Source organism: Equus asinus, chromosome 5 (assembly GCF_041296235.1).
Source record: "Equus asinus isolate D_3611 breed Donkey chromosome 5, EquAss-T2T_v2, whole genome shotgun sequence".
Lineage (NCBI taxonomy): Eukaryota > Metazoa > Chordata > Mammalia > Perissodactyla > Equidae > Equus > Equus asinus.
Window position 1 is genome coordinate 75,291,997 of NC_091794.1, and position 18,856 is coordinate 75,310,852.

General features: G+C 37.3%; 1 protein-coding gene across 3 annotated transcripts in view; it reads left to right on the plus strand.

The window, feature by feature from the left end:
- SPATA6 (spermatogenesis associated 6) overlaps nt 1-18,856 on the plus strand; it is a 123,574-nt gene that overhangs the window by 23,464 nt on the left and 81,254 nt on the right. For all 3 annotated transcript variants that reach the window (XM_014845249.3, XM_044770748.2, XM_070509981.1), the window contains 2 exons: nt 11,739-11,780; nt 12,809-12,933. In XM_014845249.3, the coding sequence (XP_014700735.3) occupies nt 11,739-11,780; nt 12,809-12,933 (167 nt within the window). The remainder of the gene's footprint in view (nt 1-11,738; nt 11,781-12,808; nt 12,934-18,856) is intronic.

An 18,856-nucleotide genomic window follows, 5' to 3' on the forward strand; every position in this document is an offset into this window, starting at 1 on the left:
ACATTTTTAGTCCATTAGTTTTCAATAAAGATGCAAAGCCAATTCAATAGGGGAAAGGGTAGTCTTTTCAGCAGGTGATGCTGGGACAACTGGATCTACCAAAAAATCTACCAAAAAAAAAAAAAGAATAGAAGGAAAGAAAGAACTAGACCTTTACCTGTCAGCATGCACAAAAATTAACTCAAAATGAACCATAGGCGTAAATGTAAGGGATAAAACTATAAAATTTCTAGAAGAAAAGTTATGAGAAAGTTTTTGTGACCTTGGGTTAAAAAAGATTTCATAGATATGACACCAAAAATGTGATCCATAAGAGAAAAATTGGGCTTAATAACTTTTGTTCTTCAGAGGAAAGCATTAAGAGAATGAAAAGACAAGCCACAGAGTAGGAGAAATTATTCACAAATCATTTATATGATAAAGGACTTATATTTAGAATATTTTTAAAAAAGAAAAAACCTTACAACTCATGAAGACAATGCAATTCAAAAATGGGCAAAAGATTTGAATAAGCATTTTATAAGAAAAGATATATGAATAGCTAATAAGCACATGGAAAGATGCTCAACATCATTAGTCATTATTGAAATGCAAATTGAAAATACGGTGAGATTGGGGCTGGTCCCATGGCCAAGTGGTTAAGTTCAAGTGCTCTGCTTTGGCACCCCAGGGTTGCTGGTTCAGATCCTGGGCGTGGCCCTACACACCGCTCATCAGGCCATGCTGTGGTGACATCCCACATAGGAGAATTAGAATGATTCACAACTAGGATATACAACTAAGTACTGGGGTTTTGGGGAGAAAAAAAAATACAGTGAGATTGTGCTACACACCCACCAAAATGCCTATAGTCTAAAAGACTGAAAATATCAAGTCTTGGGGATGATGTAGAAAAACTGAAACCATCATACATTGCTAGTGGGAATGTAAAGTGGTACAATAATTTTGGAAAACAGGTTGACATTTTCCTTAAAAAGTTAAACATATATTTAGCATACAACCCACCCTATATCCATATATTCAGCAAAATTGTTTATAATACCCAAAAACTAGAAACAATCCAAATGTCCATCCAAATGTCTGTAAAAAATAAATAATTTATCTGGAGATATATTTTGGCAGAACTACCTTCATAAACTATCAAATCTTTGACCTATGAACATGTGTCATTCCATTTTTTTCTTTTTTAGGTTATCTTTAATTTCTTTCAGCAAAGTTTTGGAGTTTTCATTATATAGGTCAATGTATTTCTTTTGTTAAATTTAATCCCAAGTATTTTATTCTTTTTGATACTATTATGAATAGAATTTTCTTACTTTTTTAAGTTCATTTTTGCTATTCTATAGAAATAAAATTGTTTTTATATATTTATGTTGAACCCTGAACCTGTTTGTATAGGATTGATATTATTTCATCTTTAAATATTTGTTAGAATTCACCAGTGAAGGCATCTGGACTTTTTGTGTTTGTGCGGGAAGGTTTTAATTACTATATCAAATTCTTATTATATATCTGTTTCTTCCTAAGTTAACTCTTGTGTATGTATTTTTCTAGGAACTTGTCCATTTCATCTAAGATGTCTACTTTGTTTGTTTAAAGTTGTTCATACTTTTCCCTCATGATCCTTGTGATTTTTACAGGATTAGTAGTGATGTCCCTTCTTTCATTACTGACTTTGATAATTTGTGTTTTCCCTCTCTTTTTCTTGGATGGTTTAGCCAAAAAGTTTATCAATTTTGTTGATATTTTTGAAGAACCAGTTTTTTATTTCAGTGATTTTTCTGTTATTTTTCTCTTTTCCATTTCATTGATTTTCATTTTGATCTTTATTATTCCTTTCTTCTAGCTACTTATGCATGATTTACTCTTCCTTTTATAACTGCTTGAGATGGAAACTTAGATGATTAATTTTAGATATTTCTGTTTTTCTAATCTAAGCATTTAAAGCTATAAATTTCTCTCTACACATTTTTGCTGTATTTTGCTGTATTTCTTGAATTTTGATGTTTATTTTTTGTTTCCATTAATTTCAAGGTATTGTCTAACATTTTTGTGTGATTTCTTCCTTGCTCTTTGGGTTCTTTTGATATATGTTCTTTAGTTTCCAAATATTTTGGGACTTCTTATATTTTTTTCTTAATGTTGGTTCCTAATTTAACTCTGTTGTGGTGAGAGAATATACTTTATAAGATTTCAATCCTTTTAAATTTATTGAGACTTATTTATGGCCTATCCTAAGGCTTATCCTTGAGACTATTCCAAGTGCACTTGGAAAGAATGTGTGTTATGCTGTTGTTGGTTGACTTATTCTGTATCAGTCTATTTCAGTCATTTAGGTCAACTTGGTTGATAATGTCCGAGTCTTCTAACTCCTTGCTGATTTTATTTCTGGCGGGGAGAGAAGGTCTGTTTGTTTTATCAGTTACAGAAAGAAGGGCATTTGAATGTCCAGCTATAATTATTGAATTTTCTGTTTTTCCTTACATTTATATCAGTTTTTGCTTCATGTAATGTGCTGTTTGTTGATTTATTGCTCCTCAGTTCCAAATTCAGTCTTCTGGTCTGCTCTGTGGTAATTGATCTGGGCTCTTTAAATATTTCTTTTCTTTCCGGCTGGCACTGAAGCTCTGCGCAGGAGAGGGCCCTGGAGTAACACGGCAGAGGGAAAGGGTTTTGCTTCCAGGTGCTTTTGCTGCTGTGCTTGCTTGGCAGCCTCCTGCATTGCACCTGCCTTTTCCAGCACCAGACTTCTGCCGCCCTTACAGCTGCTCTGGTGCCCAGGTACTGCAGTACGTGGTGGCCAATAGCAGCTTCCTTTAGCCATCCCCCTTCAGGTGCTTTTGCGGTAAAGTGCCTCTGGTGAAACACCTCCCTGTGCATAGCTTTCCTGGCACCCTAGAGGGATGATTTCTGACAAATTCCCTAGGCACGTTTCCAGTAAGTTCTACCGGCATGGCACTAGAGCAACTTTTCTCTCTTTCAGTGAGCCAAGGCTGTACCCTCTCTGGATCTCAGCACTGAGGAGGAGGGCTTCGGAGAGCTCTTCCTCAGGTGCACTGTCTGAGCCCTGGAGTAATAGCTGCTCCTTCTGTCTGCTGTGCCTGTATTTTTAAGTTCTCTTTACATCTTCCTGGACAATGCTGCATTACTTTAACTCCCATTATAGTCTATAGTTCTTTATATTAAACTTTCCCTGTGTGGGTTCTCTCTCCTAATTGGACCCAGATTGACATATTTATTTTGAGGCTCTATTTTAATTGTTTGTACATTTATAGTTGTTTTATCTTCCTGGATCTTAACCTCATTTCTGGTAGTAAAATTCACAGTAGCAAAATTGTGGAAGTTTCAGGCCTCACACCTTCCTACCATGTTTTTAAGAATAAGAGGTCTGTGTTTCATAATTTTCATCAAGTCTTGATTCATTCTAATCACAGTTGGGTGGGCGAGGTCATATGCTCTTGGCTCAGCTCACACATGTTCTGCCTTTAGGTCAGGTAGTGTGTGGGTCAGCTTTTGAACCTCGCAGATCTGTAATGGGAGGGGAGGGGAGGGGCAGGCTGTGGAGACAGCTCACAGATGTCCCTGCGGTGAGCCTCCATAGCACCGAGACTTTGAATTTAAACAGGGTGATGGTGGAAATGGTAGAAACAGCTCCTTGAGATAGAATATAAAATTGAGTCCAAAGAAGTAAAGCCGGCTTTATGTCAATGGAAAAAAAGAGAAGCATTTCAAGTAAGGAAACACTGAACCAATGTACACTCTTCCAGAATTTTCACTGACCTATTCTACTATGGCATTGTAAGTCACATATACCATTTCCCATTGTGTAACATACGAAACGATTTCGTGCTTGTCTGTCTAAAATCTAAAATTCATTCATCAAGAATATGTTATCTAAATAGCAAATTGAGCATGGTCCAAATGCTCAAGGAAATCTGAGGACCCCTTAAGTGGATGGTCTGATGAATGGTCAGATCCTTGAGTAACCTCAGATGAGGTGCCTGGAACAGTCCTTGGTACACAGTAAACACTTAAAATGTCCCTTGTTTATTATTATTGATGGTGTGTTATTATTATTACTATTATTAGTGGGGAACTTACCAGTTCCATTTCATATCATATCTGCACCTCTGAAGGAAACTCTAGAGGCCCAGAATCACCTAAGGTTCTGGGGAAATATATATATATGACATATGAAATGATATCGAATGCCAATGATATTTAAAGCTATAATAGGGCAATTTTAAATTCATAGAAAAGGCATTCTCTTTAGGGGAACAGTTTTAATCCTGGAATCGACCAGAATAAAATTAGTTATGGCTAAACTATACCCTGGGAGCGATTTTTAGGCAAGAAAGAGAATGAAGTTTTCTACTTCATAGATTTCTCTATTGAAACTGTAGATTTCCATCCTTTCTCCATGAAGGTTGACAGATTCTCTTCTGCAGTCTCTCTCCCTCTCTGTACCCCTCCTTCCTTCCCCTCTTTCTCACAGTATACTTCCACAAATATACTGAGAAGTTCTTCTATAGATACGCGTATTGCTTGCTCCCTCACTTTTTTCCACTTACTGCTCAGATTTATCATCAAAATAAGAGAACTTTCCTCACCATGTATCTAAAATAGCACACCTTTTTGGTCAATATCTCAATCTCTATCCCATTTTCCTTAGAGTTCTAAAGTTCTACGATGGGATATTTTGAGAGTAAAAGAGTATGCTTTTAATATTTCCACCAAGACAACAGGTGTAAAAAGGGTCCTGCTCAGAGCAAATAGGAAAAAATGATACTCCTGTTTTTCTTCTTAGCACTAATATATTGCTTACTTTTTATTTTCTCTCTCATTAAAATGTGTTTCATAAAAGCAGAGACTTCCCTGTGTGTTCACTGCTGTGTCTCTCGTGCATCTGGCACTACCTGCACACACTAGGTTTTTGACATCCAGGGGGTTAAAATATCATGAACACCTCATATAGCTGCCTCTTGTTATGACTTTTATGATTGCTGGAACTGTCCTATTTAGAGATACCTACTTCTAGCGTTATAATCCTTTGATTAGGAAGTTTATTTTGTATTTGAAAATTTATAGTATAATAGCTGCTCTGGCTTCATTCCCTTCCACATTTGGAGAAAGAGAAGACGTGACTTTATGTTGCGGTAGATTACTAGGTGTCCCTATTGCTTTCTCTTGCCTGTAGGGAAAAGTAGCGTTTTCATTAGATCCCCTGCTTCCCAGCTTCTGGGACTTAGTGCCTCCCTGGTGTCTGAGGTATTTAAAAAGCTCTTAGGAGGAGCTTTGAAGGCTGAGCGTACGTCCTCCCAAGTCTGAGACTCTGTGACTGAGAGTCCCCCGCCTCCATCCTCAGGACAGCTCCCAGGACTCGGGGTGTGTTTTACGTCCACAATGGCAAAGGCGTTCTGACCAGCTCACTTTGTCGTTGGGGCAGGTAAACGGGCGTTTAGAGGAAATTATGAACGGAAATATGGAAATTACCAGCTGTTCTAGCTGGTGCAGAGGGTTGACAGCACTCTGGCAGTCTCCCTTAGGGTACTCACTGTGGCTTTTGATTTGCTGTATGTCACCAGGATTCTAGAGTACTGTAGTGCTTATGCTTTGTAACTCACAGTAAAAGTACATGTGAAAAGGAGAAGTTTTACAGAGGAAGGAGGAAAATCGTCATTATTTAGTTATACGCTAAAGGGCGGGTGTAAAAGGAGGCTAATAATACCGTAGGTTCCAGCAGGTGGAATTTACATTAACTCACTACTTGGTTTCTAGCAGCATTTGTTCTTTATAAAGCTTTTTCTTTAATAATTTAAGGTCTTTCTTCCTGAAGTATTTTTGTCAAAATGTATTTTTTAAATGTAAAGGAATAGAAGATTGTTCATAGAAACTAGGAAATAGTGTTTTTCAGTAGAAGTTAATTTTATTATTCTGTGATACTTGCTCTCAGACCAGATATATACATACAGACAGACACACACACACATCTATGCATATATGTAAATATCAATGTCTTACATTTTTAAATGTGGTTTTTGTTTATGTCAAAATTACATTATTTTTAATTGGTTATAGAATTATGTTCTTTTCTTCTTATCAGAGTTATATGTAGTCTACAAAGTTTACTCCAAAGACAGCCATCCTGTGGCATCCCTCTCCTCCATCATTTCTCACTCCCCTAGGGACTGCTTTATCTTTCTCTTAAATTGTTTTTTTTTCCATATCTTTAACATGCTTATATTGCACTTGAAACATTTTCATTTTTCAATTTTAGACAGTATGTCTTCTTTCCCCTGTGGAAAATGAAGATTCAAATACTTTTTGTACATTCTCTGCTTGCCCTTAAAACATATATATGCCCATTTTCTGACTTTCTCTCCCCAATACAGTTCTATCACAATTGTGGTTTATATTGTTATGACTATGTAAGAGGTATTTATAGCTGAACTGTGTCGTATACATACTATGTTACTTTTCCTACAAGACTTTTTGTTTTCACTTGAATTAATAATTATTTTCTCTCCTTTGCTTAGTTTTATAGTTTATTTTAGATTTTTAATCATTTTCTCAAAGTTTAATGTTCTTTCACTTGTAAGTCATTTTTGTTTGTTTTTTCTGCCTAGATGCCTAAGATATTTTTTATTTATCTTTAAAATTTGGTAATTTTACTAGAATATGTCCTGAAGTTGTTTTTTATAGCTTGGTATTTGTAGGTACAATGTGTTCTCTTTCATTTGTAGTTTCTAATCTTTTTTCCTTTTGGCGGAGTTTCCATTTAGTATTTATTTTCTTCCTTTGCCCTAGTTTTCTTCAACAGGGACTACTATCGTGGTAAGCAGGGTCTTTTCGCCTGTTTAATATTTGTTATTTTCTCCCATATTTTAAAATCTTTTTTCATTTCTTATTGATTAAAAAATCCATTTTTCGTTCTATTTCTTTTAAGGTATTATCTGTTATGTTTATTTGCTTTTCTGTTTATTTTATTTTAGTCTTCATTTCTAAAATGACTTCCTCTTCTATTTCTGCTTCTTTCCTGAGTTATACCATCTCACTTCCGTGTTTTTCTAATTTTGATTTATGTAGTTCTTCAGTATCTTGTATTACTTTCTTCATTTTCTAATAGTAAACTTTAGTTTTGATTTATTTTGTGAATATATCTTTTTGGCTGTTTTTATTGTACGAATTTTTTTCTTTTGCTCATTATTAATTTTTTAAATAAGAACTTGATATATTTGGCCTTGATGCTTTTCTTTGCTCATTCGTAATTGAATTTAGTTTTTTCCTGAACTTTCAGAAGGAAATGTGATTCAGGATAACTTTAGCTTCGCTGTCCTCCTTTATGTAGTGTTCGAAGTATGATGGCTTGCTTTCTGGCATTTTTCTGCCTCTGTTCTGTTCAACTTTTGTTAGTCCTTTTTTTCCCCTGGGTTTTCTTTTCCTTCTATTTTTTTAATCCTGTTTAATTTGTATTCTATTGTGTACAGTAGTTTCTCCTACTGAAGTTTCTTTGGCTCTATCCTGATTGGGAACCCGGGGGGGTCAGTGTCTGTGGTAGAGATCACTCTACATTTCTCGAACCTTACTGTAGATCTTTTGAACTCCCCTGTTACTGGAATGGGCAAGCTCCCTCCCATTCGCAGCTACTTTTTTCAAATTGCCTCACTGTGCTTCCCAGCGAGCACCTGTTGGCTCTTTTGGGGTTCTCTTCCCAGTTCTTTTAGATACCTCCTTACTTCCTTCTGCTTCCTCCTGCATTAGATGCTGATACCTTGCAGGTTTTTGTGGCTGTTAGTGGTTTGTCACCATCTGCTTTATTTTGGGGGTTTGTGGGGATATCTTGTCACTTTAATTTGTCATGGATGTTGTCCACTGTAGGTTTTGAGTTTGCTTTGTAATTGCTGTGTCTGTTTTTATGGGAGAATTTGGGGAGACTTGAAAACTCTGCTGCCTCTGCTTTTGTTTTCTGTTTCGTGTTTTTGCTTCTGTCCTTCATATTAAAGGATATCGTCTAATTGTTGGCCATCTGTTCATATTTAATGGTAGAAACTAAAATGCTTTTGGAAGTTATGTGGCACAGGTGCCTGGCACTACTGATTACTAAGTTTGTTGGGGGTTGCTCCTGGATGGAGATTGTCAATCGTAGGGTGATTTCTCTGAGGCATTTTATTGGAAAACTTATTATGTCACTATCTTTTTATGTCTCTTTGCTTCAGCGGGTCATGTTCAGTGGAAAAATCATTCATATCTTTCTCCCAGAGGCTGTAAGCTAGGCTACCGCTGTTTTTAGAGGTTTATGGAGAAAGAAGTTGTAGTAAAGTCTCTTAATCTGTTTTCATACACTGCCCCTGCTGTCACCTGTACCTGCTGTTTCCATTCCAGTGAGGATGACAACTCCTGCTTCTCTTCCTCCTCCTCCTGACACCAGGTTATTTCCGGTTCCTCCTTATCGCTACGATGTTGTCTTTTAGGTGCCCTATCCACAGCGTGGAGAATTTACGAAGGCCCCCCCCCCCCCGCTTCTTAATAGACCCTGCAGTCATATTTTGCTTCTAGGTCTGTGAGACTGTCAAAATCTCAGCTAAGTTTCAGTCTTTCATTTGCCTTTTCTGAAATTAGCAGATGCCCTTAGGGAGAAAGCAGCTCCAATGTCTGGCTCATCTCCCTAGCTTTCCCTTCTTCTCCCAGATCTTGGCCCTGTAATGCTTCACTGCCTTATTAGCTTCTCTGTGCCTTTAAGCAGATTTTAAAAAATAGTTTGACCAGATGTTATTAGTTCTCTTAGTGGGGTGATGGGTCTGCTTGTGTAAACTGCCATTATCCAAAGCAGAACTCTGTTCCCCATTAATATTTTCTACTCTCATCCTGTCTCTCTGTACTCTCCCATGCTTCTCCTTTCCCAGATTATGTCTGTTTTATTGTTCTCAGTATCTATTATTGGGCTGATATTGCATAGTTAATTATTACATCTCTCTGTAATCTATATTCTTTTCATTTGATATATGCACAATCATATTTCTACATGTTTGTTTTTCTAGATGAACTTAGAATCATTTTTCAAGGTCTATGATAAGTCTCTGAGTTTTCATTGTAATTAGATTTGGGGAGAATTGGCATTTTTACATTATTCATTCTTCTCCTCCAGATGTGTGATGAATATAGATTTATTTAAACACGTTTTCTTTTAATCTATTGCTAAGGTTTTGGGGGTGGTGTATACTTGGCATATATTTCTTATTTGTATTTCTAACTACTGTATGCTTTGTGGCTTTTGGGAATAAGGTCCTTCAATTTTCTTTTCTTTTTTTTTTTTTGCGGTTGATATACAATAAAGTGACAAATAAAATATATTGATCATGTATCCAGTCATTTTACTGAACCTTCATATTGAGTCTAATGTCTTTTTGGTCTATTTCAAATATTTATTTGTGATTTGTCTGAATATTTAAAAAATACATTATTAATTTACATTGTAATCACAGTGTGTGGCCTATAATACTACTGCTTCTTGGAATTTATTGATTTTTTTCCCCTGAGTATCTATGATAGGGATCAAATATAAATATAACCTGGCTGCTTAAAAAAGGTGTGTTCTGGGGTCAGCCTGGTGGGATGGTGGTTAAGTTTGTGCACTCTTCTTCAGCGGCCCAGGGTTTGCAGATTTGAATCCCAGGTGTGGATCTAGCACCTGTTGTCAAGCCATGCTATGGTGGCATCCCACATAAAATAGAGAGGAAGATTGGCATGAGGATGTTGGCTCAGTGACAAGCTTCCTCAAGCAAAAAGAGGAGGATAGGCAACAGATGTTAGCTTAGGGCCAATCTTCCTCACAAACAAAGCAGACAAGACAGTTGTGTTCTCTTTGTGTTGGTTATAGCCTTCAAAAGTTTCTATATCTTATTTTACATTATTTGTTTCATTATGTCAGATATCACATCAAGGCTGACATATAGGAGATTCTTAATAAATATCCATTCCTCAAAGCAAAGGAAATCATCAACCAAAACAAACTACAGAATGGGAGAAAATATTTGTAAACCATATATCTGATAAGGGGTTAATGTCCAAAATATATAAATAACTCATACAATTCAATAGCAATAAAACAAACAATCCACTTAAAAAATGGACAGGAGATATGAATAGACTTCTTTCCAAAGAAGACATACATATGGCCAACAGGTAACATGAAAAGGTGCTCAACATCACTAATCATCAGGGAAATGCAAATCAAAACCTTAATGAGATATCACCTCACACCTGTTAGAATGACTGTTATCAAAAAGAAGAAATAACAAGTGTTGGTGAAGATGTGGAGTAAAGGGAACCCTTGTGCACTGTTGGTGGGAATATAAATTGGTTCAGATAGTATGGAAAACAGTATGGAGGCTTCTCAAAAAATTAAAAATAGAACTACCATATGATCCAGCAATTCCACTTCTGGGCATTTATCTGAAGAAAATGAAAACACTAACTTGAAAAGATATATGCACGCCCATGTTCATTGCAGCATTCTTTACAATAGCCAAGATATGGAAGCAGCCTAAGCCATTGATGGATGAATGAATAAAGAAAGTATAGTATATATATACAATGGAATATTATTCAGCCATAAAAAGAAGGAAATTTTGTCATTTGCAATCACATGGATGGACCTTGAGGGCATTATGCTAAGTGAAATAAGTCAGACAAATACTGTTTGATCTTCTGTATATGTGAAATCATAAACAAACAAACAAACAAACACAAAACCAAGCTCATGGATGCAGAGAACAGACTGATGGTTGCCAGAGGCAGAGGGGGTTGGAGTGGGTGAAATAAGTGGAAGGGGTTAAAAAGTACAAACTTCCAGCTATAAAACAAATAAGTCATGGGGATGTAATGTTCAGCATGGTGACTATAGTTAATAGTATTGTATTGTAGATTTTAAAGTTGCTAAGAGAGTAAATCTTAAAAGTTTTCATCACCAGAAAAAAAAATTTTGTAATTGTGTATGGTAATGGATGTTATTGTGGTGATCATTTCACCAATCTTAAGTCCATATTACTAAGTGAAAGAAGCCAATCTCAAAAGGCTACATAACATATGGTTCCAAATATGACCTTCTGGAAAAGGCAAAACTATGGAGATAATAGAAAGATGAGTGGTTATAGGAGCGGAGGGGGAGGTGAAGGGGAGGAGAGAGATGAAGAGGCAGAGCACAGACACTTTCCAGGGCAGTGAAAATACTATGTATGATGTTATAGTGATGGATGCGTGTCATTATACATTTGTCCAAACCCACAGAATGTGCATCACCAAGAATGAACCCTAGGGTAAACTCTATGTGACTTCGGGTGATCACGATATGTCAGTGTAGGTTCATCCTTGGTAAAAAAGTACCATTCCTGTGAGTGATATTGATAATTGAGGAGGCTATGCCTATGTGGAGGCGGGGAAATCTCTGTACCTCCCTGTCAGTTTTGTTGTAAACCTAAAACTGCTCTAAAAAATAAAGTCTTAAAAAAAATTAAGAAAAAACACCCAAAGAGATTGAAGAGTTAATCCCTACTATAGATTAGTAAAACTGTAAGAGACGTATCAACCTAAAAATATGTATATACACAGTAAATGTGCTAAGATATAAGCATATGTAGTCTACCTAGTAATTGTTTGGCTTTTAGATACTTCTGTGCTAAACTAAAAAATTTTTGTTTATTAATTTTATTTATTTAAGGAAATCTTTTTTAAACTTTCAGATGATACAGCCTTGTTTGAGTTGATCCAACTAGTTCCACCAGGTACTGTATTATATTTTGATAAGGTAATTGGTGTGTGAACCCATTTCAGTGAAATTCTTTTTAAAACTATCACTTTTTCCCCTTCTTTCCAAATTAAGAACAACATTGAGTTTCTAGTGTTGGTCCACTATGTGTAAAATATCAATAGATCAAAATTATATATTCAGAAAGATTGACATAAATAGCATTTGAACACATTGTTCTAAAGTTAAATAAATAGTAATAATTGAAATTGGAAAATAACATGATATTATCTAGCATATTTTATGACATTCATAAAAATTGACTTTTAAGTTTTTGTGATTTATCTCACTCTGTATGCCTCTGTTGATAAAGTAGTTAATTATCTTTGTTTTTATGTGTTGACTGTTATTGGGAGAGGAGGGGAATAAAACTTTACCTATTTAGTAAACCTATCACATCTCTGAGATAGAGCGAGTTAAAATATAGAGGATAGTTTTATTTCTGTTACTGATTTCTATGATTATAGAAGAAATCTATCTCAATCAGATAATTATTTTATGTGAAAAATGGAGAGCTATGTTTTATTCAAAACTAATAATCTGAAAAATTTTGAATATTAACATACATACCTAATTCAGGTAGCCACAAATTCTAGAAAATGCCTACGTATTTTTCAACATGTAACCTAATATCTTATAATGGCAGGTAGACAAGAATGGAAGATAGGAAAAGTTTGTGGAGATGGTAATTAAGTTTTAGATGTGTAAATGTCATACCAACTTGATATGTTTACAAGGACATTTTTTTTGCCCTAGGAACTCATAGGTACTAAATCTACAAAAGGGAGAGGGAGAATTAGTAATCTGTACTGCATTTCTGAATAAGGAAATGTGTTAATCCATTTAACATAACCTTATTTTAGTTTTCCTTTCGTAGGAAAAAAACATGATCCTGAAGCACTTATTTCAGTAAGGCATCAGGCATTATATATATTGTAGTTGATGGTTTTGTTTCTAAATAGAATATTTTGTTATAATTTGAATCATAACATATCTTTCTTGTAGTGGGTGAAACACTGTCTACATATGAAGAAAATACACGAGATTTCATGTTCCCGGGTCCAAACCAAATTTCTGGACACCATGATTCAAACCGCCAGGTTACCATGAGGAGGATTTCTGGCCTTCGAGTAAGTGCTTTTTACTGTTTTCTGAATCAATTTGTGATATGGGATTATTGTCAAAAACCACCACATAGCCCTCAGATTTGAAATGTGAACTAATTCAAAGTTTAATTTGGTTCAAAGTATAATTGTTTTATGAAGTTATGATGTTATCTTATACATACTCAAATCTAAATGAAAATAATTTAACAAAACACATGCATCTTTCATCCAAAATTAACAAATGTTATTTGGCCTTGTATACTTCAGATTTCTCTTCTCTTCTTCTCCCACCTTTCCCCCTCCTCACTATGCCTATCTGTTTCTCTCTTCTCATCCCTTTATTTTTCTCTCAAAAGAATGATCAATAAACATTTGAAGAGGTGCTCAGTCTCATTAGCATGTAACGAAATCCAAATTAAAACAACCAGATGATTCCATAAATTTAATAAATCTGACAATATCAAAAGTTTGAAAAAATGGAAACTGTTACATGCCATGTAAATTGGAACATCACAGTTCAGAATTATCTAGTAAAGGCAAAGATTCTCATCGCCTATTACTTTCTAAGTGTGTATCTTGGAGCTGTGTTCTCTCTGTATACTAAGAGCCCTCTTAGGAATGTTCATTTGTAGTGTTGTTCATAATAGTGAAAAATGCAAATAATTGAAATGTCCATTAGTAGGAGTTTGGATAGATTAATTATTATATGTTCCTGTGATGGAAATATATATTCATACATCTAAAAGTGAAAGCTGCCTTGTGACGGCCAGCTCTCCTATCTTCCTCCAAATTCCTTCAACTTTCCTTGGATGATTTCAAAATATTTTTATCCCTGAAAATGTTTTCCACTTAGAGAAACTAAGAGAAGCCTCTGCTGTTGCAAAGAAGAAAAAAGCAAAAATTGTCTAGGTGGAAATAATTTGGACAAACTTTTGTTTTACTAACTTTATAAAATATTAGAGTAGTCTGAGTAAGGAAACTGGGGAGATCTATGAGTCAATATGGTGACTTAAGTAATTTCTCCTGTAGGTCTAGGTTTATGATGCGCTCTGCCCTAGGAGAGAGCAGCTTCAGCTCGCTGAAAGTCTAAAAGCTGACTAACTAGCCAATCTGTGAATGTGTCCCTCCTTTGGGATATTTTCAGTGTCTGTCAGACACCTTCTATTCTATCAGCAACTGTCTAGAAACCTGCCCTGAAAAAAATACCTGATTTAAAAATTATAGTCTTTTAAAAAGTAATTTAAAATGCTGTATTATACCAAATTGGCAATTTAAACATTAGAGTATGGACTATTAACAGGTATCTTTCTTCATTTAATTTGAGTTACTTTTATATATATTCAGATGTTGGATTACTAAGGCAAAATATATGTGTATAAAGGTGGTACTTCCGGTAATGATGGTATGAAGAGATTGGTATTTCCTCTCAGTGCACAAAACAAGGATAAAACTGAGTAAGAGTGTCACAAACGACAGTTTCAGGACACTGGAAACTGACTGGCAATTAAGACAATCAAGACAAGACAAACGGGGCCAGCCCCGTGGCCCAGTGGTTAAGTTTGCTCACTCGCTTTGACAGCCTAGGCTTTGCTGGCTCAGATCCTGGGCATGGACCTACTCACTGCTCATTAAGCTGTGCTGTGGTGGCACCCCACATAGAAGAGCTAGAATGACTTACAACTAGGATGTACAACTATGTGTTGGGACTTTGGGGAGAAAAAAAAAAAAAGAGGAAGATTGGCAACAGATGTTAGCTCAGGGCCAGTCTTCCTCACTGAAAAGTATACCTTAAAACAAACAAAAAACAACTTAGAGAATAACCCTATTAAAAAAAAAAAAAGACAAGGCAAATTAAGAGTATTTATGCTTGAATAACTGCTAAAGTTTTGGGTAAAAATGGCAGGAGTATGTGGCTTTCTTGCCTGGAACAGCTCCCTTACTCTGTGTGGCCAGTGAGAATTGTGTCTTCACCAAGCCTGGGGCTGGGCAGAAAAAGCAGCTTTGCTCCCAGAGGAGTCAGAATCAATTTTGGGCAGTGGGACTGTGATATTGTGATTTATAATAAGAAATATATATTTGGTCTTCATCCCCGTTCTGGCGCAGAGCTCCTAAAACCCTTGGAATTTCCTAAGTGATGGGGGCAATAAAGATGTCTTTTGTTATATTAACGAGACTTTTAGAAAGTCCCCAGGTAACCTAAGGGTGGGGGCTGGTTGCCAGGGTAACCAGCCTTGTGATTAGGGAGTTGGAAAGTTTCAGCCTCACCCTGACCTCTGGGAAGGCTAGAGGGGCTGGAGACTGAGTTCAGTCACCAGTGGCCAATGATTAATCAACCATGCCTATGTAAGGAAGCCTCCATAAAAGCCCAGAAGGACTGGGTTCAGAGAGTTTCCAGATTGGTGAACTCATAGAGGTGGGTGCTGGGACAGTGGCATGCCCAGAGAGGGCATGGGAGCTTCGTGCCCCTTCCGACGTACTTTGTCCTATAAATTTCTTCCATCTGTATCCTTTATCATATTCTTTTATAATAAACTGGTAAACAGTGAATAAACTGTTTTCCTGAATTCTATGAGCCACTCTAGTCAATTAATTGAACCCAAGTTGGTGGTTGTGAGAACCTCAGATTCATAGCTGATTGGTCAGAAGTACAGGTGACAACCTGGACTTGTAGTTGGTATCTGAAGTGGAGAGGGGACAATCTTGTGAAACTGAGCCCTTAACCTGTGGGATCTGATGCTATCACCAGGTACATAGTGTTAGAACTGAGTTAAATTGTAGGACACCTAGCTCCTGTCGCGGAAAATTGCTCGTGGTGTTGGAAAACCCACATGTTGGAATTGATGTCAGAATCACAGGGACAAATAGTGTGGCTTTGCCAGCTAAACGTGGCGGGTTCAGATGGGAGTGGGTGAGGAAACCCCACAGCTTGGCTAGGCAGATTGCAGTTCCAATTAGAGTGTGCAGCATAACTGCCAGAAGGTTGACAGGGAGATCTTGGAAGTAAGGGAGCAATGAAAGGGCTGAGATGATCTCCCTACCCCTTCCTGGCTGACTGTGAAACTGTGAATGTGCAGGGGAGACAGTGAGAGCCCAGCAAAAAGTGAAAGCCAAGAGATACTAGAGACCTGGCTGTCTCTTTGAGTGCATTCCCCAGCCCAAACACAGATAATCCACAGAGTGTAATGGAACACTTACATGTCCATTGGAGACCACTAAGCTATGCATGCACAGGTGAGATCCCTAGAAAGAACAGAAGAATAAAAGACATGGCACATATATAAACTGAACAGCAAAGTGGCAGATATAAATCCAATCGTATCAATTATTATATTTAAACGTGAATGGACAAAACACTCCAGTCAGTGGTTTGTCTTCCTCAGAATTCTTGTGATTCTGCGTAGACATTTGTCTGAGTCTCAGGTTGTCCTCATCACTGTGGCAAGGATTTAAATCACATCTGGGATTAAATCCTGGCACTACCACAGACTACCTGAGTAAATTGGAACAAAGTGCTATAACATGGAGATGTCATAGGGCTGTTGGGGATTAATGAAAACTTGTAAATGGTTATAGCAGTACCTGGCATGTGGGGAACACCCAGTAGATGTTAGTGATATGACGATGGCTGTGGAGATCATGATTGTGGTGGTGGTGATGATGATAATATCTCCTTTAGACAGTGAACTCCATAAGAACGGAATCTGTGACTTTCTCATCTTTGAATTTAACTCTTAGCACAGTACTTTGCATGGAGTGGGTACTTAAATTCATAGAGGAACTGACAGTTGAGAAATCTTGCTTGAGTTTCCAGGCTGCTGGCTTGCTTACAAATTTCACACTCAAGACTGCAGTATCAGCTTCTGCCTGAATTTCTAGCCTTCCAGCCTGCCCTGTGGATTTTGGACTTGGTACTCTTATTATTGTGTGAACCAATTCCTTTAACTAAATCTCTCTCTCTCTATGTATCGTATTAGTTGTATTTCCGTGGAGAACTCCAACTGATACATATGGGTTTTGAAAGCTTAGTAAAAATAATGGATAAAACACTGAGTATTTTCTCTGTGACCAGCAATAATATGGGGAGGGGTAAAGTGATAATTTGCCATCAGGCTATATGGTAGTTATAAACTCTGTCCACAACGGACTTGATACTTCTCTCTTCCAAAGGCAGAGCTAATTCCATGGACTAAACTTAGTGACCCTAACAGATATAATGTGGTGAAGTGACAGTATTAGACTTTTGAGACCAGGTCATTAAATGCGTGGTGGCTTCCTCCTTGCTCTCACTCGTGTCTCCGTCATTCTGGGGTAAGCCAACTGCTCCGTGTGAGGACACTCAGGCAGCTCTGCGGAGAGGGCAGAAGCTGGAGCAGCATTGCTAGAGTGTGTGTGAAAACTTGAGGAGCCTTGGAGAAACTGTCAGATGAGTGTTTGCAGGAAAGGGAGGTAAATGCTATTGGAAGCTAGAGGGAAGAGGCATCTTTGTTATGTAGTGAAGAAGGTTTAGCAACGCAGCGACCTTCAGTAATGTGGGATGTAGAGAACACCTAAGGAAACGGGGAATCTGTCTGCAGAGCCTTTCAGACAGAGTGTTAGAGGGGCTGCCTGGTTCCTTCTTGCTGCTTACAGCAAAATATGAGAGAAGAGAGAGAAGCAAAAGGAAAGGCTGTTAAACAAAAGGAGTTGGAACTTAGTGTTTCCAAAGATTCCTAGCCTTTCCCAATAGCAAATAAAGCTAAAATTAAGAAATTACATCTGAGAAGAAATCATTCCAGACACTTTCAGGAAATTGTGGTCTGATGGTGAAATCAAGGGTGTGACTGTAAAATCCTTCATTAAAATCTGAGAAAGATCCAAGATGTTACCTCAGGAAATAATTTAATCAAACATAGTTTGTTGTTTTTTTTTCCCCGCCCAAAGATGCTTGAGGGCATTCTCCCTCACCAATCTCAGCAGAAGCCCAATATTGAGAAAGGTGTGGCTTTTGTCTAATGGAATCAATTGCAATAAGGAGTTCACATTAGGACCAAAAATGCTTTTTTTTTTTGAGAAAGGTTAATGCTGAGCTAACATCTGCTGCCAATCCTCCTCTTTTTGCTGAGGAAGACTATTCCTGAGCTATCTGTGCCCATCCATGCCCATCTTCCTCCACTTTGTATGTGGGACGCCACCACAGCATGGCTTGGTAAGTGGTGTGTAGACTGCACCTGGGATCTGGACCCTCGAACCCCAGGCCACCGACGTAGAGCACACAAACTTCACTGCTACACCATTGGGCTGGCCCCCAAAAATGTTTTTTAAGAGCATTATATTGGCAGAAACATCACCAGCTTGGTCTGAAATGGAGACAGACCTTACAAAATGAAAAGGCCTTTGGATCCCCAAAATTCTGTTGACAGGACCCAAGCTCAGAACCCTGTGCACCTCCAAACATAGTCTACCGCTCGTTGCAAAGGAACGATAATTCACAGGATGGAAGTGGGAGCAGAGAGTGAGCCAAGAACAATGGATAGTTATTTCTGAGCAGGAATAGGACTAAACTAATTGAGGAACTTCTAACATTTTCCTGGGTGGATTTTGGAATTGCTGTGGACCAGTGATTCCTGTTTGCCTCTTGTTTTCTCCCTTTTCTAACAGAACTGTCTATAGTGATTATCCTGTGCACGTGTGTACTTTGGGTATGTGTAGGGTACATGACCTGTCTCTTTAGTTCATGGGTCTTCTAATTGTGAGTATTCTAGAAACTGCACTTAAAGAACCGCAGCTGACGAGACTGAGTAAGGATTTGACTTAGATGCCAACGTCCTGGATTTCAAGCTGAAGTTGTAAAAGGACGACACTTTTTTCTTTTGTTTTTTTGTGGAGCATAATGTTTAGTTTACACATGGGAAAAGTGTAAATAACTTTTGTTCAGTGGGTGGGCTGTGGTGGTTTTAAAATATGCCCA